We start from the raw sequence: 21,126 nt of genomic DNA, 5'->3' as shown, positions 1-21,126 counted from the left end.
CCGTATTGGTGGTGTGAGCTTGGGTAACTTCTGTCAAATTTCCAAGCCTCAGTCCCCTTGCCTATAAAACGGGGATTACAAAGTAGGTATCAGTGAGCTCAGCCACGGGCCAAACGTACTGCACATTATTTTTTAAATACATTTTTATTGATTTCAGAGAGGGAGAGGGAGAGATAGAAACATCAATGATGAGAGAGAATCACCGATTGGCTGCCTCCTGCACGCCCACCACTGGGGATTGAGCCCACAACCCAGGCATGTGCCCTTGACCAGAATCGAACCCAGGATCCTTCGGTCCACAGGCCGACGCTCTGTCCACTGAGCTAAACCGGCTAGGACCCGCACGTTATTCTTCTCACGTAGGTTGAGCCTGGGTTCCTTCTTCCCTCCTCACAGGCTGACAGCCTGGCCCTTTTTTATTCCTGAGGTGGTAATGAACGGATGAGAAACAGCTCCTTAGTACTCCTTCAATCTACTGCGTTCTCTTGTTGCCAAGGGAGCTGCCATCTTCCAACAGCAGCTCTTCAGAGCTCCCAGACACTCAGGCGCAAGACCATTAGGCCCCTTGGCATACAGTGGTGCTGCGGAGGGGGGTGAGGGACTGCAGTGATTGGAAATTTCTACAAATAGGGGGTGGGGGGGGAGAGCTCCTTGCTGGGGACTAGAGAAAAGAGAACCTGGAGGGGCACGAAGCTTCGGGGTGTGTGGAGGAGTCAGGGTGGGATGCCAATTCCTGACTCCAGCTGGGCAATGGAAGGTCACAAGAAGTGGCACCAGCTTTTGGTGAAGACAAAAGGAGAAGGGCTCAGGAGGGCGTTGGGGCATGAGAATGCGTCGGCCACGTGGCCTGAAGGGGCCCCAGGGACTGTGTTTTCTAACCGATGCTAAGAAATGGGTGCCGAGGCCAGGGGAAGCAGTGGTGGGGACTCCTGCCGCCTGAACCCCGGCTTGGGCACTGCTCAGCTCGGTGTCGAGCTGCTGATCAGCTCCTGACTTGCCAGCTATGTCTGAGCTCAGAGGCAAAGGAAAGCCTCGGGCAAAGGCTGCTCTGGACGAAATTCCAACAAAGAAGAACTGATTGGGGAGGGGAGAGATCAGAACCCCCAGAAGAAGCCACGAGGGGATTTTAGAGTTCATAGCATCTAAAGAAAGAAAGGATGAGGGGGGCAAAACGAAGGACACCCAGACTTCTAAAGCGCATGTTTCAAGAATTCAGAGAAATGAATCAGAAGCCGTGATTCTCAAGACAATATAGTTCAGAGGTTTTAAAACTGAAGTCCCGACAATAAAGTCATAAATGATCCTGAATTAAAAAAGAGGGCAGCATCTAAAAATAGAAGTGGCTGCACGGGGAGCTCTCTAAAATCTGCACGTGGGTTTTAGAAGTTCTCATGTTCTTGAAAAACGATTGCCATACTTTTAAAGTAGATGAATCTGAGTCTAGTGGAGCAGGGCGGCGAAGAGAGAGCCTTTGAATCCCGACTCTGCCACCTACTTACTAGCTGTGTGACCTTGGACAAGCCAATTAGCCTTTCTGAGCTCTGCCCTCTAAATTTGTAACATCGGGATAAGAGTATCTACTTGATAAGGTGGCTGCGAATGAAATAAAATGGTGTGTGTGAAATCTGTACTAGAATGGCTAGCGCACAGTAGGTGTCAGCCATCATCACGATTCTATAAAAATACCAGGAGATGGTGTTGATCAAAGGGCAGCTGCAGAAGGAAAGCACAGGTGGGTAAGGACCGTACTGGGGAGGTTAAAGCACGTGACCTGACACGTGGGAAAGCCATGAGGAGCACACAAGGGTTCTTTTAGAAAAACCATCAAGAAGGAAGGTGGACCTCAGGCCTGGAACAGCCCAAGGGTTGTCAGTGGTGACAGAGCAAGGGCAGGACAGGGACTCCTCCAGTCACCGCTGCCTCTCCCTTGGAACGACATGCGTGAATGACAAGCACAGCTAAGATGGGACGGGAGGCCAGGGGAGCTCATTCCTCGCTACCTGGCATGAGTTCCGGGTTCTGTGTTAGGAGGCGGGGCACTGACAGACGTGCGACGTGATCTTGGAGCCTTGATCTGTGTGAGCTGCTTTTGACGATTCAGGGGAAAGGCAGAGGGGTCAGGAGCCTGCGAAAGAAGAGATGTGGCTTTGATTTTCCAAAATGGGGGGAAAGATCGATTTAGAAAATACTGGAGGTGTACTCGGTGGCAAAGTCCTAGAAACAGTGCTTAAACTGAGATGATTATCGCAGTGGGCTGACTCCTAACTGGCCTCTCTGCTTCGGCACTCAACACCCCACACCCCCGTACCCCTGTACTCCCGTGCTGTTCTCAGTCTAGAAACCAGAAGGATCCCTTTAAGTCAAATCGGCTCAGGCCCCTCCTGTGGCTCCCCCTCTTGCTGGGAAGGAAGGCCCAAGTCCTTCCGGTGGCCTAAAGGCTCAGTGCAATTGCCTGGCTGTTCTCTGACCTAGGGCTCACTGTTACTCTCCCCCCTCCCTCTCTTGCTCCAGCCACACTCGCCTCCTTGCTCTTGGCCTTCACCCATACTATTCTCTTTGCCTGGATCACGCTTCCCCCAGATAACTGCTCGGTTCTCTCCCAGATGTCACCTTCTCAACAAGGCCTGTGCTGAGCACCCTAGGTGAGCCCTCACATCCTCTCTCATCCTCTTCCCTCCCTGACATTTTTTCCCCCATCGCCATCACCATCCAGCATTCTGTATATTGACTTATTGGGCCTGCTCACCAGCTTTCTCCCCTCTCTAAAATGCAAAGTCAGGCTCAGAATTTCAGCTGCACCCCTAGTTCCCAGAACTGCGCCTACCACATAGTCAAGTTCATGAAATATCTGTGATTAGGAGGGAGCGAGGAGAAAGGGAGCAAGGAAGATGGCTTGGTACACTTAGAGAGAGTTCACTAGCCCCGCCAGCGTGGCTCAGTGGTTGAGTGTCGACCTATGAACCAGGAGGTCACGGTTTGATTCCAGGTCAGGGCACATGCTCGGGTTGCAGGCTCCATCCCCGGTGTGGGGAGTACAGGAGGCAGCCGATCAATGATTCTCATCATGGATGTTTCTATCTCTCTCTCCCTTTCCCTTCCTCTCTGAAATCAATAAAAAATATATATATTTTTAAAAAAGGAAAGAGTCCTAACTGGTTTGGCTCAGTGGATAGAGCGTCAGCCTGCGGACTGATGGGTCCCAGGTTCGATTCTGGTCAAGGGCATGTACCTTGGTTGCGGGTACATCCCCAGTAGGGGTGTGCAGGAGGCAGCTAATTGATGTTTCTCTCTCATCGATGTTTCTAACTCTCTATCTCTCTCCCTTCCTCTCTGTAAAAAAAAAAAAAAAATCAATAAAAAAAAAATATATAAAGAGCTCACTAGACTAGGGTGACCACCCATTCCAGGTTGCCCCAAGACTGACAGCTCCTAAAACAAGGGACTCGCAGTGCTAAGACCAGGAAAGGCCCTCTGGTCATCCTACACAGAGCAGCCAACCTCATTTTCCTCTGTGACACAGGGACTAGACTGAGCTCCCAGGAACGCCCAGACTCACTGTCTCCTCGTTTTGACAGCGACTCCAACGAAGTCAGCCTCGTGGGAGAACGCAGAAATGCCAGTGCAAGATCGTACGGTTAAGTGGTTTGCAGTTGTCTGAGCGGCCTCGCCAGACATGTTGATTGATGGCCCCGTGTCAGGCTGGTGGTGAGCCACCGCACATGCCCGCCCAGGTCTGCTCCACAATCTGTCTGAGCTGTGGATGGGGACATAGGAGGCAGGATTGAATGGAGCAGTGGCTGCACTAGGGAGGGAACGCTAACCCGTGCGGTAGTTAGGCTGCGTTTTGAAATCATCTCGATAGATGGAAATGATAGGCCTTACATAACTTAACATTCAAACAGAATTAAATCTTGCTTTCTATGGAGGGTTAAAAAAGCAATCCTTACACGTACAGAAGAGACCGGGTAAATAGCTATTTCGTTTGTTTTAAACGCAGCATGTGTAGTTGCCTACACGCTCAGTCTAGTGTGAACGCCGACTTCAAATGCCACTTCGCCTGTGTTAATAGACATAAGGGCATGGTCCCCGCCCTCCCGCCTGCTCCCAGGCACCTGAGCACATGCCAGCTCCATGCCAGGGCGAGGCTGCTCACTCCCATTTCCTCCGTTTCTAGCTATTCTAGGAACGAACACCCACAAAATGCCTCTTTCTCCTCCTCCCTGACGGGCTGTGTCCCTGCAGTGGCATCTCTTTCCAGGAGAAACAAGGCCGCTCATGCTCATCCCATCCTCTCTCAGCTCACCTCACTGCTCCTGGTAGCCAATGCGCGTAGGACCGCGGTCGGCAAACTGCGGCTCGAGAGCCACGTGCAGCTCTTTGGCCCCTTGAGTGTGGCTCTTCCACAAAATACCACGGCCTGGGCGAGTCTATTTTGAAGAAGGTGGCGTTAGAAGAAGTTTAAGTTTAAAAAATTTGGCTCTCAAAAGAAATTTCAGTCGTTGTCCTGTTGATATTTGGCTCTGTTGACGAATGAGTTTGCCGACCACTGGCTTAGGACATGGGGATCCAGTTGAGAGACAGGTTACATCGCCGTAAGTGCCTTTCCTCCCCAGAAGAAGGGATTCATTTGCAAGGACTCCAGCAGCTGTAGGCTCCACGGCACCCGGGAAGCAGCAGTGCAGCCAGACACTGGGCGTGTGGAGACTGGGCTCCAGAATGGGCCCCCCTCTCCCCAGGGGCTTCCCCCCATGCCCCAGGGCTTCCGGTCTGCAGCTGAGGGAAAGGAAGGTAGCAAAGAGGCCTTCCACCTTCCAACCCAGGCACGTCTGGGCTACTCTGAGCTGGTGGGGGCTGAGGCCTCGGGCCTCCTACTGTGCGCTGCTCACTGTCCGGGTCTCTGGCTCCGCTGGGCCAGGGCTCCTAGGGGAGGTGTGGGGTGGCAGCAGGTGCTGACAGGAGGGGGCTGCGGGCTCCACAGGCTTCCCAGGGCTTCTGGGTGCTCACTTAGGGGAGCAAGAGCTCGAAGCTCTGTGCCATGTGGGCCCATGCAGAAAGGCAGCAAAGAGAGGGGAGGGGAGGGGAGGGGAGGGGAGGGAAAAGGAGGGGAGAAGAGGAGGAGGAAGGGAGGGGAGGGGAGAGGAGGGGAGGAGAGGTGTTGATTTCCAGCTGCAGTTTTCCATGATCCGCAGAGGCCCTGCCCGCCTCCTCCCCACATGCCTTCTGGACCACGGGTGGCCGATAGGCTAGCTCCCAAGGCCAGCTCCAGCCAGTTGGCGGAGCTGCCCAGAACGTAGCTGTGGTGACCCCAGAGTTCACCAGGAGAGAACACTGGAGGTCACAGAGCGTTGGTCATGGCGCCGGAAGGGGACGGGAGCGTGTTTGCTGTGTCTCTGCTTGCCCACCCCCTCCACACAGAGCACATCACCAGCCCTGGGAAGAGCATGCGTGAACGGAGCCTGCTGACCCGAGCAGCCCACCAGCGAGTGGGAGGAGCGGAGGCCCCCTCCCCCTCTCTCCTGGGGGCCTGGGGCAGGAGTGGAACGTTCTAGCCGCTACATGCTGGGTGGAGCTCTGAGGCCCTCAAAGTGGGACCCCCAGACCCGCAGCATCAGTATCACCTGAAAACGCGTTAGAATGGCAGAGGCTCGGGACCTGCCCAGATCTAGGTCAGAGGCTCCTCGGGGAGTCTGGGGTGGGCCCCGCCACCCACGCTCAGCAGGCCCTGGTGCCTCCGAGGCAGGCTGAGCTCAGGGGCAGGAGGCTTCTGAACAGGCGTTAGTGAAGGTCTTCAGAGAACCCTGCTCTCCTGCGCTCCTGCGCTCACCGAGGGAGGAGCACCACCCTCTGGCTGGGGTGAGGGTGCTCTGTGTGGGTCCCGTGGGGCCCGCTGCTCGGCCGTCTAGCCTGGCTTCCACCAGTGACTCCATAGCAGCTCCGCGCAGCCTCTGAGGCGTCTGCTGACACGTCTGGAGCGCAGGGGCCCTCAGGCTCACCTCCTGCTGCTTTTGGGATTCAGGAGCTCCGTCGCTGTCTCCAGACACCTCCAAACGAGCGCCCACCGGGTCAGGGGCCTCTTGCTCTGGAGCTGCCCCGCTGCCTGGTCCACGGCAGCCCCTCCCCTCGCCCCGGTGGCCTCTCCAACACATGTCCTCTTCACACTTGGGCTTCGGAAGTCGATCTGTTGTTTTTTTTTTTAAAAAATCTGTAAAAGCAAACCAGTCTCCCTGCAAATTATACTGAAATGGACCGGAAAGATAAATGCACCGAGTTCATTGTCCCACAGCCCTCACCCCGCCCCCCCCATCCCCTATCACCCCACACGGGCTCCTGCCCCCGTGAGCCAAGTGCTTGCTGTCTTGATGATTTGCAATTCTCGGCATGACTCTGCCCCTTGGGTTGGCTTAATTAGAAAGAGGCCTGGGAAGTGCTTCGTATGTACTGGCATGTTAATTGCTTATCAGAGAACGAGGAGGGGTGACAGTGTTCGGTGATGGAAATTTCCACTCCCTCCGTCTCTGGCTTTCTCTCCCTGTCTCTCCCCACCCTCCTCCTTGCCGCCCACCCGTGCTTTCACCCTCTTTCAGCCTCTCGGCTCTTTGTCCCTCTTCCCAGCTCCGCGGCGCACAGTCAGGACTGTCTAGGGGAGGCCAGAATCGAAACCTGACGGGAAACCAGTGCCCTGGTGTCCCATTTCCCCTCTTTTTTTTTTCTCCTCTTCCGTTCCCGCCCCTCCCTCGCCCCCCTGGGAGGAGCGCGCGTGAATCCCCTCTAGGCTTACAGGGATTCCCCCCTGCCCCCTCCACGCCCCCCCCGCCGGCGAAGAGCTCTGGGTTTGTACTCAGGACTCAAAGGACTATTTTCCCTTTGTCTCCTTGCCCTCCTTAGCACGTTTTTTCTTATTTAGTTTTATTTTTTACAAAACAGGAGAAAAGAGCGAACTGGGTTGGGGGGAGGTGACACATTCCTCCACAGAGGTACAAAATTGCCTATAGAAAGTCAACCTCCGAGTGCCATCCGGGCTGCCAGGAGGAGGCGGCCCTGGGCAGCCTCATCCTTCAGAGCAGGCTGGGGTCGCGGGGAGCTGCGCCCACAGGGAGGAGAGGCCTCCTTCAGCCCTTGCCCGGGACGGGGAGGAGCAAGCAACTGAGACTGAACAGAGAAACGCAGAGGAGGCGCACATCCTGAGGGCCGAGGGCCTGGGGACACGGGCAGGGGACAGCCAGGCGCTGCCCAGGAGCCTCTGGGCATGTAGACAGCTGGGGAGGTGGGAGGTCTTCGCCAGAGTCCTTCTGTCCCTTGCAGATGCTCCTCAAAAAGGCAGCCGAGGAGCCCCCCCACCCCCCAGAAGGTAAGGGCCACGTTTTGGAGGTGGCGGGAGCAGCCTCTGGGGCCACCAAGCCCCGTCGGTCATGGCCCAGCTGTCCGGCCTTGAGCACGTGGGTCCATGTCACTTTCTTGGCAGGGAGGGCATCAGGCCCAGGTTGCTTCCCTTTTGTTACAAAGTCGTCCTCGTTATTTCTCTACTGCTGAGGGCAGGCTGAGCTCCAGGAACTGTGAGACAATGGTGGCGACAGTGTCTCTCCTTCTAAGGACGTGGGCAGCTTCCTTCCCAGATTCCAGGGCCGGACGAGGGGTGCAGACACCACCCGGACTGAGGGGGCGCCCCAGCCCCAGAAAGCCCAGGCCGGAAGGAGAGGCCGCCCACCCACCCCCTGCCTGGGCTGGCCAGGGCCAAGGTGGGCTGCTATCCCGGCTGTCAGCAGGAGGACAGCCAGGCCCAGGATGGCTAGGAGCCCAGGCCGGTCCCCTAAGGCTCGGTGGCAGGGCGTGGCCTCTTTAGTCCTGGCCCACACGCAGGCCACCTGGGTGTGGGCATCGGCAAAGGCCACTTGCAGGCAGGCCCAGTACTCCGTGGCCTGAAGGAGGCGGGTGATGTTGTAGCTGTGGGTGCCCCGAGGCAGGCGGGCCAGAGCAGTGGCCCCCCGGCCCCGGGGGGAGGAGGCGCTGGACCAGGTGAGGTTGGTGGAGATGGTGTTGGGCGGGGGGGCCCAAGAGAGCAGGATGTGATAGGGGTGGGTCTCCTGCACCCGGAGCTCTAGCCCCCATCCCTTGTCCCGGCCTAGCTTCAGGGGAGCCCGGCCAACCACCACACTGACGGTCTTGGTGTCGGCCCCCACCAGGTTCTGGGCCACACAGGTATACAGCCCCGCCTCTGCCGCCGTCACCCTCCGCAGCTCCAGCGTCCCCTCGGGGTACACCCGGTGCCTCTTGCCTGCCCGGGCAGCTGTCAGTCGAACCCCAGCTGGCGTGACCCAGTAGATCTCCGGCTCTGGTTCGGCCAGCGCCCGGCAGTGCAGGACCAGGCTCTCTCCGCCGGCCACGTGCAGGCTGGGCGGAAAGCTGCGGGGGGCGATGAGGGGCAGGCAGCGGTCTGTCATCTCCCGGAAGGGCACCTCCCGGACCGGGCGGCGCTGGAGGTCCGGCGGCTCGGCACACAGGGTGGACTGCGGCTCGAGGAAGCGGACGCGGGTGCCGGTGGCGTTGGCCCAGCGGATGACGCAGTCGCAGCGGATGGGGTTGCCGTGAAGCCCCACCTCCTGCAGGTTGGGCAGGGACTCCACCGTCTGCCGGTGCAAGGCACTGAGCGCGTTGTTGTTGAGCATGAGGGTCTCCATCTGGGGCAGGTGGTGGAAGGCGCGGGGGTGGATGAAGGACAGCCGGGGGTTGTTGGTGATGTCCAGCTTGGTCAGCTCGGGGAGGTTGACCAGGGCAAACTTGTCGATGGAAACCAGCTCCTCCATGTTGTTCAGCCCCAGCTCCCTGAGGTGCAGCATGTTGGCGAAGTCCCCGGGCCCCACCCGCTGGAGCGGGTTCTTGTTCAGGTCCAGGAACTTGAGCCCAGGCACCTGCTCCAGCGCCCGCCTGGGCACGCGGACCAGCTGGTTGTCGTAGAAGGAGAGGCTCTCCAGGCTCTGCAGCCCCTCCAGGGCGTAGCTGGAGATCTCCCGGAGGCTCATGCCTGCCAGCACCAGGCTGCGCAGGTTGGCCAGGGGCCGGAAGTTCATGTCCAGGATGGCATCCACCTTGTTGCCCCCGATCATGAGGATCTCCAGGCTGGGCAGCATCTCGAACCAGCGGCTGTCCACGGCCCTCAGCAGGTTGGAGTTGAGGTGCAGCCGCAGCAGGCTGCCGAGGCCGGCGAAGGCCCGGGGGGCGATGCGGCGCAGCTGGTTGTGGTTGAGATAGAGCTCCTGCAGGCTGGCCAGCCCCGCGAAGCTGTGGTCCTCCAGGCGGGTCAGCTGGTTCTCCTCCAGGTGCAGGCTCAGCAGCTGGGGCAGGGCCCGGAGGTCACAGTCCCGGGCGTCGGAGAAGCTGTTCTGGGACAGGTCCAGCTCCGTGAGGTTGGCCAGGTAGCCGAGCTCACTCCGGTCCACGCGGGCGATGCCGTTGCTCTGCAGGAGCAGGGTCTGCGTGCCCGCGGGCAGCGCCGGGGGCACGGCCGTCAGGAACAGGTCATTGCAGTCCACGGTGGTGGCCTCGCGGTAGGACGAGCGGGGTGTATACCAGGGCCGGATCTGGCAGGCACACTGAGCGGGGCAGGGCACACGCCAGGGGACCACGGGCACAGCGGCAGTGGCACCAGCCACCCATGCTAGCAGGAGGGGGGCCACGAGGAGCCTCATGGTGGAGCCGCAGGGGAGGGGACCATCCACAGGAAAAGTCTCAAGTCCTGCCCTTAGCGGTTTGCAGGCTGAGGGTCAGCCGCCTGCCAGGGCCTGGGGAGCCCCACTCCCAAGGCAGTCATGGGGGACGGCTGGGCATCACTTCTCGCCCTCCGGGGTGCGGCTCTCCATCCTTGTCCGCTGGGCCTGCTCACTCATCGCCATGCCCGGCAGGCAGCCCTGGAGAAGAGGAGGCAGAGTTAAGCAGGTGGAGAGAAGCAGAATCCATCCCTCCTCCCCACTCCCTTGTCTGACTCAAGAGGCGCAAAGAGCTGAGCGGCTGGGTCTCCTGGGTCCTGTCCTGTATCTTAGGCTTTAGTGTCCTTTTCTAGGACCTGAGGCGGGAAGTGGGTAACTGGGAGGCTTCAGGGCAGGAGGAAGAGGTTGGGCCTTGGAAGCTTCCAGAAGACTCGGGAAAGGTGCGTGTGTGTGTGTGTGTGTGTGTGTGTGTGCGTGTAAGGAGAGGGGACAGCTGCAATCATCATCGTCTTCAGAGTCCTCTGAGTCCAGAGAGAGGTGGAGTGGATTCTCCAAGCTTCCTCATCTCTCTCCATCCGCCCCCGGGGCTCCCTCGGTAAATGGAAAATGAAGTGAGTCTGCAGACGTCCCTGAGTGCTCTGGGCAGAGGATGGTGCGGCTTCTGCCTTCCAGGGCGGGCTCCCAGGAACGTCAAAGGCAGTGGCCCCTGACCCCACCCCAGACTGTCTGGGGAAGGCAGTGATCCTGCCTGAGGTCTGCTTACTCCTCCTGGGCGGGGTGCAGCGAGCGCATCTGCCAACTTCCTTACCTGGAGGCAGGGGTTCCCCTTTCCCAACAGCCTGGCCGAGCTGCCGGGTGCTGGGATTAAGAAGTCCGAGTCTGAGCTCCTTAGCACTTAGCAGGTAAGACCTTCTGTGACCTGCCCCAGCCACTTCTCCTGGCTCCTCTTGCTGCCATCCCACTGACCCTCTGTGCACAACCCTGTCAGGCTGAAGTTACCCTGACATTACCCTTCTCGCATCTCCTTTCTACTGTCTCCCAGGCAACCTCTACTTGTTCTTCAAGACTCCCCACCTAAGGCCAGTCTCCTGCTCCAGAAACCTCCCCCACACCTGCCGCCCTCGCTGGCTGAGGGCCTGCTGTATGCTCTTACAGGGCCCCGTGCTTCCTCCCGTCACAGCCCCGACCACAGCACGTGGAGATGTCTCCCCACCTAGGGGAGTCCACGTCCTCAGTCTTGCTCCTCACTGTGCTTGTAGCACAGGGCAGGTGCCCAGCGAGTGTTTAGTATATGAATCAACCTCAGGGGCTCAGGGCACTTCCCCCAGGAGGTCAGGCCCCATCCCACCACAAACTATGATCCAAGCCCTTGCTGTTTCCTCCCTCCCAACCTAGGAGACCAGTCCACGTTCTCAGCCACACAGCCAGGCTGCATCACCCTGAAGCCACGCCCAGCCTTGGCCTAGATTGAACCAAGGTGGGGACACGGGGGCTTCCCGGGCCTGGCTGACTCCTCCCGGGAGGTCTGTTCTGGGGAGTCTTCCACCTGCAGGCCTTAGGGAGGTACACATGCTGACGGAATACTGCAGTTTGCCAGGGCTCTTCAAAGACTCTGAATGTCTCTTTCCGATTTAACCTTCACAGCCAGTCTACAGGGTAAGCATTAATACCTCCAGTTTGCAGATGAAGACACTGAAGTTCGGAAGAGGTTAAAGAATTTGGCTGGCAAGCGACAGGAGACAGGAATCTACCCGTGTCCAGAGCTTGTGCCAGTTGCACCACGCTTCTTGGTTCCCAGGTCTGGCCAGAGCCTACCCTGGGCACCCTGGGATGCACTGGTGGCTGCAGCAGCAGGTGGGCGCCCATTCTTGCCTCCTTCCTTCCTAGGGAGCTTTGGGAAGCGGGGAGCTGTGTCTCCTACCACCTTTCAGACGGGTGCCTCTCAGCTGGCCAGAGGAGCTCTTTGCTCACTTCATCCAGCTTCTAGGACCCAGGGCTGCTTACTCCTCCTGGGCAGGCTGGCAGGACAGCCGTGGGAGGCATGGCGCCCTCCCTGCGCAGGAGAGCGGCATGCCTGTTTACATCAGACTACCTCCCTCCCACCTTCTTTTGCAGCTACCTCTGTGCATTTTGTCATGGTTGTTTTTTCCAACCAGGACTTATGTGGGCACTGACCCATAAAACTCAGGGCAAACAAGCACATGGGCACACATGCATGTGCACCTGCATACATGTGCCAGGGCAGCCTGGGGGGCCCGGCCACCCAAGCCATGCCTCGTGGCCAGGAACAGGGAAGGGGGTTCTGCGGTACACTCTGCAGGTGGAGAGGCAGCAGGGCCAGCTGGGTTCCCGAAGGGCCTTGTCATGGAACTGGGTCCAAGGCCAGAAGTCCCGCTTCCTGCCTAGACCTGGCCCGAGGGGCAGAACCCACCAGCAAGGAGATCTTGCTGTTACGCATGCACCACCTCCCACCAGAACACCGTGGGAACAGCTATTGACTTCTGGGAGCGCCTGTTCCTTACGTGTAAGTGAGGTTGTCATTAGGGCGAAGGGAACTGTGTTGCACACGGAAAGAGTTCAAGAAATGTTAGTTTCCTTCCAGCTCCATTCATCCCCCTGGGTTGGGAGGCCCTCCAACCAGGGCTTTTAGGTAAGTTTGCCCACTGTGGGCTCAGTGTTGCCCCCAGGTGATGGGGTGGGGAGCTGTGAGCAGAAATAGACAATAGTATGCCCCACCTTCTAAGACTGCCTCTCCTGCAGCACCCCAAATGCAGTGATTAGGAGAGCCCAAGACCATTCATAGGCAGAGAGAAGGCTGGAGTGGGTGGGTGGGTGGGGAGGGGTCTTCAGCTGGGCCCCAGGCATCTCAGACCCTGCCTGAGTCCAGGGCATCTCTCTTCCACCTTAGTTCTAACAACTTTGTGACGAGAAACCATTTAAAACAATGAAAACCTTCCAGGGACGGGCCTTTCCCTGCACCCCAGGCTGGGGTGGGTGATTGAGGCAATGCTCCGACCTCACCAGGAGGCCAGGCCCGGGGGTGCAGCACCCAGAGAGAGGCAGGGGCCTGATGACTCACGTTTGCGCACCTCTGATCCCGAGACTTGGCCAAGGCCCGAAAAGCCCCCCACGCCCCTGCTGAGCGTGCAGCCCCGTCCAGGGTGGAGCTCAGAGCTGCCCACTCACCTGCCATCGCCATTCAAAGCTGTCTTGCACACGGCCCACTCATGCAGGCTGATGAGCAATTTCTGCCAGGAGCGCAGAGAAAGCTAATTGTCTTGTATCCACAATCTCCCGGGTGAGCAGGAGTTCAGACTATCACGTGTGCATTTCCCAACTGGGTTCCAAACTCCTGGAGCAGGGGCCATGTCTTATGTGCTTTTTGTGTCCCCACTGTTCGGGGTGTAGGACTGTGCGTGAGAGGATACGTGTAAGGGGCTACAAATAGTGAAACGTGTCATCTCCCCACAACCCTGCGTGTAGGCAGAGAAGGGATTTAATCTCCTTTTGCAGGGAAAGCAACAGAGGCTCTGAGAGGTTAGCTGACTCATCAGAGGTTGCACAGCTTCTACAGGCAGGGTCAGGATTCAGACCCGGGTCTTTGACTCCATAACCTGAGCCGCCAGCCCAGCCAGCGCTCCCTGCCCTGCGGGTCAATGCCTGTCTCATAGGAGCAGAGTGCAGGGCCAGCCCAACATGCCCGCCCAGGTGCAGTTCCCTTCAGAGATGGCCTGGGTCCGAGCTCCTTCTCCCTGGCTACCCTCAGACGCCACGCCTAGGCTCCTGGCTAGAGTGACCTACTGGCGGGACCGCAGAGGGAAGAAGACGCTGTTGCCAGGTGCACGTGGCTGGGCCTGGAACCACAGGGCAAACAGCCAGCAGGCCTGCCTTCTGACTGGGGGCTGGGGCTGGTGCTCTTTGCCAGCACCGCTGCCCGCACGGCCTTCAGCTACAGGAGACAGAAGGCCCAGGACCTACATACAGTCAGGGAAGCAAGGCTGCCCACTCCAGGGGCCAACTTTTCTCTTGGAAGGGCTGGCTCCGCAGGCCCCACCTGCCCCAGGCAGCTGCTCTGGACTGAGCAGAGTGTGGGCCTGATTATTCAGCTAAGCTCTGGAGACGCTGCTGTCAGGAGCCAGAGCTGCCCTTTCCTCCTCTCCGGCCCCGCCCCCGCACAGTCCCTGTGCTCCTGCCACATCTAAACCGCTGCTCCTCCAGCCCCTCACAGCCTCCCTCCCAGAAATCTCCCCTCCCTGGCGCCTCCACCCCACCCCTGGGAGCTGGGGTTCTGGAGGGAGGGGCGGGCGGGCAGGCGGTGATCGATGGCCTGGCCTCCGCAGCTTCAGTGCCGGGCCCCCCTGAGCTGCGCAGACAGATGGGCAGCATAATTGAGTGCAGCGTTGATAAACTCCGGCTTCCTCACCGGCAGATAAGCGCCGGGTGGAAGGGCTGCAGAGGGAGGGAGGCCAGCGCTCCATCTGTACACCTGGCCTCTGCCCCTCCTGGGAGGTGAGCATGGCCCTCACCCCCACCTCTCACTTAATCACAGGCAACTAGGGCCTCAGAGCTGGAGCAGACCTCCGCGGGGGCGCAGGCGGCCGGCCGTTTATCTAGTCTTCCGGAGCCTGAATTCCTTGCATGACTCATGCAAAGGGCGAGAGGCGAAGGGAGGGTCCTGGGCTTTGCAATCAGTTTGAACCTGGCTCTGCCCCTCGCTGTGTGACCTTGGGCAAAGGGGGTAATTCTCTGAACCTCCAATGCCCAGGCTGGGACGTGGCTCACAGAATAGCTGTGGGCGTAAGGGAGATGCCATGCTTCTTAGTCCCTTCATTTGCCCCTTTGATGTTGCCTCTTATTCCATCTTCTCTTCTTTCTTACTTCTCATCTCTCATCGTTTGTATTCAACCTTTAAAGAATATTATTGGGGTGTAACATTTGCCCAGGAGAGTGCACAGATAACACTAATTCTAAGGGCACAGCTGCATGAATGTCTACATTTGTGGATACCAGTATAACTACCACTGAGCTCAAGACAGAAATATTTCCAGCATTCTAGAAGGTTCCTGGGAAGGTTCCTTTCCAGTCTCATCCCGCCCCCGTCTGGCGTTAGCCACTGTCTTGACTTCTGTCACCATCAACCAGTTTCATCTTTTTTGTTGTTGTTAATCCTCCCTCGAGGATGTATTTTTTTCCATTGATGTTTAGAGAGAGCGGAACGGAGGAAGAGAGACAGAGAGAGAAACATTGATGTGAGAGAGACACATCAATTGGTTGCCTCCCTCATGTGCCCTGACCGGGGCCAGGGATTGAGCCTTCAACCAAGGTACGTCACCTTGACCTGAATGGAACCCGGGACCCTTCAGTCCGCAGGCCAGTGCTCTAACCACTTAGCCAAATGGACTAGGCCAGTTTCATCGTTTTAACCCAGATTTCCCTTCCTTTTCCATCACAACCAGGGACATGGTCTTTGGAAACTTGAGGGGATGCCAGAACGTCAGACCTGAAGTTCACGTGATTCATCCCTGTGTTTCCTGAGGGCTACAGCTTCTCAGGGTCTCATGCTTAATCAGCCTTTTCCAGAAAGGGAGACCGAGTCCTCTTCCTCGTTCCATAGCTCCCGTATCTAGAAATTGCTCTACGCCTTAGGGCCCTGCTCTGGCTGGATCCTGTGGCCTGGGCCTGCCCCGAGGCAGGGAGATGGCGGGGTGACCTCCTGGCCCCGTGCGCCCCTGTGACTCCCTTCCCCACAGCCCTGCTGGGTCCTGGCCACTATCGGGTGCAGCGCTGCTCACCCCCCTTTCTGCTGCAGACCCCCCGGCCTTCTCGTTAGGGTTCTGGGGCACTGGGCAGAGGACAAACCCACAGGTGGTCAGGAGGGAGGGGCCCAGCCTCACTCCTAACTGCCCCCAACGCCTCCACCTGCTTGCCTCAGAGGCTCCTCACACTCAACGTGCCCCAAACTCAGCCATCTTCTCCATCTTCTCCCACCAAACCTGCTCTTGCTTCTTCAGCCCCATCTCTGTCAGGCAGCACCGTGTCCCCCTCCCCCCCGCCCCCATCCCCATGCTCTTTGGTCTCTTGTCCTCACCCTTAAGTGAGCCTCTCATGCCCAGACACCCTGTGCTCCCACTAAACAACCAGACTTGCTACTTCCTTTCACCCCTGGGGCATCTCAGGCTGCCTGCAGAGCAGCTTCAACTACCGAGCTCCTCTTCAGCCATCAAAACCCCTCCTAAATGCCCCCTCCACCAAGGTGCTTTCTCAATTCCCTCGAGAAGGGTGGGTACCCCCCCCCCCCCCCCCCCCGCAGGCCCAGAGACCCTGGGACAGACCTCCACACAGCACCGTTCTCGCTGTCAGGCTGCAGGTCTGCCGTCCCAGCCAGGCTGCGGGCTCCTCGAGGAAACGATGCTTCGCTATTGATTTCTGTCTCTCCAGAGGGTGGTGCAGGGCAGACCTCGCCTGAGGGGGCGGGACGTTCTACTGCCGTGAACTGTGAAGGGCAGCCCATTAGTGGGTCATGAAAACAGTTTCAAGTGGGTCACAATCTGCATTTCAAAAACAGAAATAAAATAGAAACATCAGAGTGCACTGTATGTAGCTAGACTGAACATTGCTGAGAAGTCCCCCCCTCTATTTCTCTCTCTCTCTCTCTCTCTCTCTCTCTCTCTCTCTCTCACACACACACACACACACACACACACACACACTGTACAGGGACATGATGAAAAGGCATGCATTTTTGGCCTTGGGTTGCAGCTACAAAAGCTTGAAAACCATTGTTCACTGAGCAGCTCCCTCTTGGTAAGCTGAGTCCCTTCAGCTCTGGTTGACACCACTGCAAGGATGACCGAGCGCAAAGCCCACAGGAAAGACGCTCCATTCCTGGGCGCCTTCTCCGTGCGGGATCTCTGTGTGCTGGCCGCACCCGACAGCCTGGGAGGAGGTACGTTTTAGGTCAGAAACCCCAAGCTCAGTGGGCCCGTCCAAGGACCCACAGCAAAGTGTGGAAGAGCCAGGATTTGAACCCGGGTGGGTTCCATTGGCCAGCCCTTGCTCTTCCTATGATTCTGGTGCCAGAAGCTGACTTCTAAGAGTGGATGGTGGTGTGTGTGTGTGTGTGTGTGTGTGTATGTGTGTGTGTGTGTGTGTGTGTGGCGGGGGGGTGGTGTCCAGGAGGAGAGCAGGAGGGAAACTGGAGGCATCCCCTGGGGAAAGAGGAGGTGTCTGGTGTCCTTTCCTCCCCTCCTCTCTGGAGAGGCGTCAGGGTTCCAGTAAAAACCCCACTAGGCTGGTAGGGAAGGGACCTGTCCCGGGCAGAGCTCTGTTCCCCGGCCTCCTGGCTGGCCCGGCAGAGGGTGGTAGAGCTCTGGGCCTAGGAGGAAGCCTGTCCCCTTATTTCTTAATTAGGAGAGGAGGGCGCCAGTCGCTCTGTCTGGCCGCACTGCACCAAAAGGACGGCAGGGAGTGGAGCCATCCTGCCAGGCGTGGAGAGCAGTACCAGGCTGGTCCCACCGCCAGGCGCTGCCGGACTTTGGCTCCACCCCTCCCTCTCCGGGGCTCCTCTGTGCCCCAACTTCCCTCTGTCATACACTACCTGTTTACTTGTCTGTCTGTCTCTCCCACCAGACTGTGAGCCCCTCAGGGGGAGGGACTCTGCTCCAAGTGGCCAGTTCCTCCAACTGTCTGGCACATAGTAGGAGCTCAGAAAACATCTGTGGCAGCAGGAAAGAAAGGCAAGGAAAGGAGGGCAGGGAGAGAGGAGGGGCTGGTTGTTCCAGAGCTCCCGAAGACCAGGTGGCTCGGTGTCTGGGCTCAGGCCCCTTCCGCCTCCTTCCTCACCAACTGGCAGGAGACACAATGGCGCCCAGAGCCTGGCTTCCTCGGGCTCGCACCCTGCCCCTGCTCCTGCCCCTGCTCCTGGCCATGGCTCTGGCCGCTGCTCAGCCACTTGAGCCCTTCCCTCAGGGAGAGAAGGCACTTCTCTCTGACTCAGTTTCTGCTTCTGGATTCGACACGATCCTCTGATGATGCTCACCCTTCCGGAGCTCTCTCAGGCTCCCCTCCGGCCAAATCCTGTGGACTCCAGCCCCCCCTCCCCCGCCCCCCATGCCCTGAGGGCTTAGGCTAGTGGTTCCCTGTGAATCCTGGTGCTGGCCCTTGGCCTTGGGCATCCTCACTCAGGTGCTCCTGCCTCACGGGGGATGTCCATAAAGCGCCTGGTGCCCAGTAGAGTCCCCTTCCCTTCCATCCTCCTCTGTTTGCTGAGGCACAATCCCTGGCTTCTAGACCGCCAGACAGACACTGGAAGGGTCAAGCGGTCCCTCCGGGAGAGTCTCAATGTCCCAGCTTGACAGCAGCCCAGTCATTCCCCCTTGGCCAGTCACAAGCCAGAGGGGCAGCCAGGCCCAGATCCGTGAGCCCGCCACCCTCCCTCCCTCCAATCCCCCGTTCTTTCTAGAATCAGGTGGGGGTGTGGGGCAGACCCTGTAGCATTCTCAAAAGGCCCCCTCTGGAAGCCAGGGATTGTGCCTCAGGACATCCCTTTGGACACAGTGGGTCCCTGAGAGCTAGACACAAGGGCAGGGGAGCAGGGGGAGCCGTCAGAGAGGCGCAAGCAACAGTCCGCTGCTCCAGTGCCTTTGCACATGCAGGGCCCCTGCCTAGAAGTTCCCTTTCTCAGGTGCGTCATGTCTTCCCATCTCTGAAGTCTCAGTTTACACTGCACCTCTCGGAAGCTGTCCCTGACCACAGCCATCACCAATTAACCAGCCCCTCGCCCCTTCCCGCATCCTCTAAGAATCCGGTCCCGTATGATGCTCCTCTCTTCTCTCAGACTGTGAGCTGCTCCAGAACTAAAGGGAAGCACCATAGATCTTCCAGTCTGGTTTGAAGTGAATGGGGGAGTTCGATGGGGGAGGGGGTGTGTGTTGGGTTTCTCTCTCCAGTATTTGTGCACAGAGGGAGGGACCCCCAGGGCATGGGGGTGGAGCTGGGGGGAGATGTTGGGGAGAGCCTTGGGGGCCTGGATGGCTGAGGAGAAAGGGCAGTGGGTCAAATGGGGAGACCAGTTAAACAAGGAGAAAGGCCGAACCTCTTCTAACGGAAAAGGAAAATGAAATGAGAATGAAAATTGATGAGGCGGAGAGAGAAGGAGACTCGTTTCATCAGCAGGTTTGCCAGATGAAGCTGAGAGATAAATCGCTGGTGGAAGGAGCCTGGTGTCTGCCGGGCTCAGCGCCTGCTCCCTCTGTCAGCTGTCTCAGGCAGTCTGCGAGATGAATGGCTGCAGCTGAGGCCTGCAGCGGCCCCTCCCAACCCCCTCTCCCGCCTCCGACTGCGGGGAGAATGGCCGCCATCCCTCACCTCCTCCTGCAGGCCTGCCCTGGCCACTCCTTCACCTGGTCCCCCGCCTGTGGTCCCCTCTCCAATCCCGCTGACCTCTCCCTCAGCAGCCCCTCCTCCATCTCCCCTCCCCAGGTGGGGCCCAGGCCTAGGGGAAGCTCTGTCCACCTTCTGCACCCCTCAGCCTGCTTCTCTGAAGCCAGAGGGGGAGGCAGAGGCCAGGACACAGGCCTGGGTTTTAGTCTGGGCTTCGGGACAGGCCTTGGAGCATGTCCTCTCATTTCTCCAGGCCTTGGCTCCTCACCCATGAAATGGGAGGCTGGGCCAGAGCAGCGAGCAGTTCCAGAACGGTGGTCCCTGGGCCCCAGCATCAGCATCACCTGCAAACTTGTTAGAAATGCGGGCTCTCGGACCCAGCCCCCTCCAGACTCAGATTGAGGGTGGGGCCAATGGCCCAGGCTTGCCCAAGCCCTCCAGCTGCTTCCCTCTGAGACCTGCTGGGCTAGATAATGACCAAGCTGAGATTAGAATTGTGTATGTGTATGTGTATGTGTATGTGTATGTGTATGTGTATGTGTATGTGTATGTGTATGTGTATGTGTATGTGTATGTGTATATGATGAGCTTCTTATCGTTATCCTGACAGTTAAGACTAGAGTTTCCAGAACCCCGCTCACCTCCACTGTGTACACAATGAGCATTCACCGAGCCCTGATTGGATGCTGGTGTGATGCGGGTCTCGGGGTACAAGGTTATGGGGAGGGCAGGCAGGAAGGCACCGATAAAAAACCGCTCTACTACAGCGTGATAACCGGTGTCACAGGCATTTACCAAGGGCAGCAGGGGCGCAGGGAGGAGAGAACACACTTCCGCTTCAGGTGGGAAGTTGGGCCAAAAAACCAGAGCAACTTTACCAAACGTCATTGAATCGCACCCTAGAAATGGGTGAATTTGATGGAATGCAAATTCACAACTTCAATAAAGCTGTTTTAAAAAAACCACAAGGGAAGTGCTGCCGGAATCAGCAGGTCAGCAGGCGCACAGATGGTGGAAGGCACGTGCGCACGTTGGAGACAGACTGGGTAAAACGCACGGCGTGAATTCCGAGGTGGCTGCCCTGAGGTCCCGTGTGCGTGATGTGGGGAAGAGGCTGGAGCAGCGCGCCAGAGCTGAACGGTCTGGACACGGTAGTGCAGGCGGCGGGCCGCCAAAGGGCGCATGTAGGGCACTGACCACTCTAGCCATCAATGCTCATCACCCGTCAGGAGTGGATGCTCCTTGCAATTGAAATTCTTCCATATCCACCATCCTATGCGGTTCGCACAATAGCCCTGCAAGGCTGTAGGTGCCGTTACTCCCGTTTCAATGGAAAGGATACTAAGTGAGTTGCCCAAGATCACGCAGCAAGCGAGTAATGGGGCCAGGGCTAGACAGAGTGTGATGCCAAGTCTAGGCCTTCTCTCCCCCGTGGGACAGCAGCAGTGACCATGGTGGCCGCCGACTGAGGACGGAGCCAGGCCCTGGGCTGGGGCCTGCCCTGAGGGGCTGCACTGCATGCTCACAACACTGACATGGGATGACTGACCCATGTCACAGGTGTGAAAGGCTCAAGGACGCGCAGCTGGTCAAGCCAGGACTCCAGCTTGGTTGTGGCTGGTGCCGAAGCCTGTGCTCTACATCTTGACCCCACGTCACCCGCCGGCAGCGCCCACTGCCCAGCTCTCCTGGGGCCTGGAATGGGATTGGGAGACTGCCAGCTGACTTCTTATTCCAACTCCCTGAGCCGGGGCCAACCCAGGAGAAAGAGACTGGCCCCTGGCCTCAGCCGAGCAGCCCTTCCTCAGGGGAGGGCCCTTCCCAAGCTGGCCTAGAGGCTCCCTCTCCCAAGCTGGTGCACGCCTCCTGAGCCCAGCACCCCCCTGGGGGACCCGCAGCTCCCAGCGCCCCAGAGTCTGGTGGCTGGAAAGGCTTCCATCCGCGATCAATAACAGGCATAATTCAGTGCCTGCAGCAAGTACAAAGGAGTGGAGGTTAAATCAATATTGAGAAGTTTCGAAATTAAACTAATTAAGAGCAAGCC

General features: G+C 58.2%; 1 protein-coding gene across 1 annotated transcript; it reads right to left on the bottom strand.

Moving 5' to 3' along the window:
- Nucleotides 1-7,520: 7,520 nt before the first annotated feature.
- Nucleotides 7,521-9,683, bottom strand: LRRN2 (leucine rich repeat neuronal 2). The gene has a single exon (XM_054712090.1). It carries the CDS (start codon nucleotides 9,681-9,683, stop codon nucleotides 7,521-7,523), a length of 2,163 nt encoding a protein of 720 aa, XP_054568065.1.
- Between the last annotated feature and the right edge of the window lie 11,443 nt (nucleotides 9,684-21,126).

Source organism: Eptesicus fuscus, chromosome 22 (assembly GCF_027574615.1).
Source record: "Eptesicus fuscus isolate TK198812 chromosome 22, DD_ASM_mEF_20220401, whole genome shotgun sequence".
In the NCBI taxonomy this organism is placed as follows: Eukaryota; Metazoa; Chordata; class Mammalia; order Chiroptera; family Vespertilionidae; genus Eptesicus; species Eptesicus fuscus.
The sequence above is the reverse complement of the archived record's forward strand: the minus strand, read 5'-3'. Positions and strand labels throughout refer to the sequence as shown.

Excerpts from the sequence above, each read along its gene's own strand:
- LRRN2 (XM_054712090.1), bottom strand. The coding sequence starts at position 9,683 with ATGAGGCTCCTCGTGGCCCCCCTCCTGCTAGCATGGGTGGCTGGTGCC.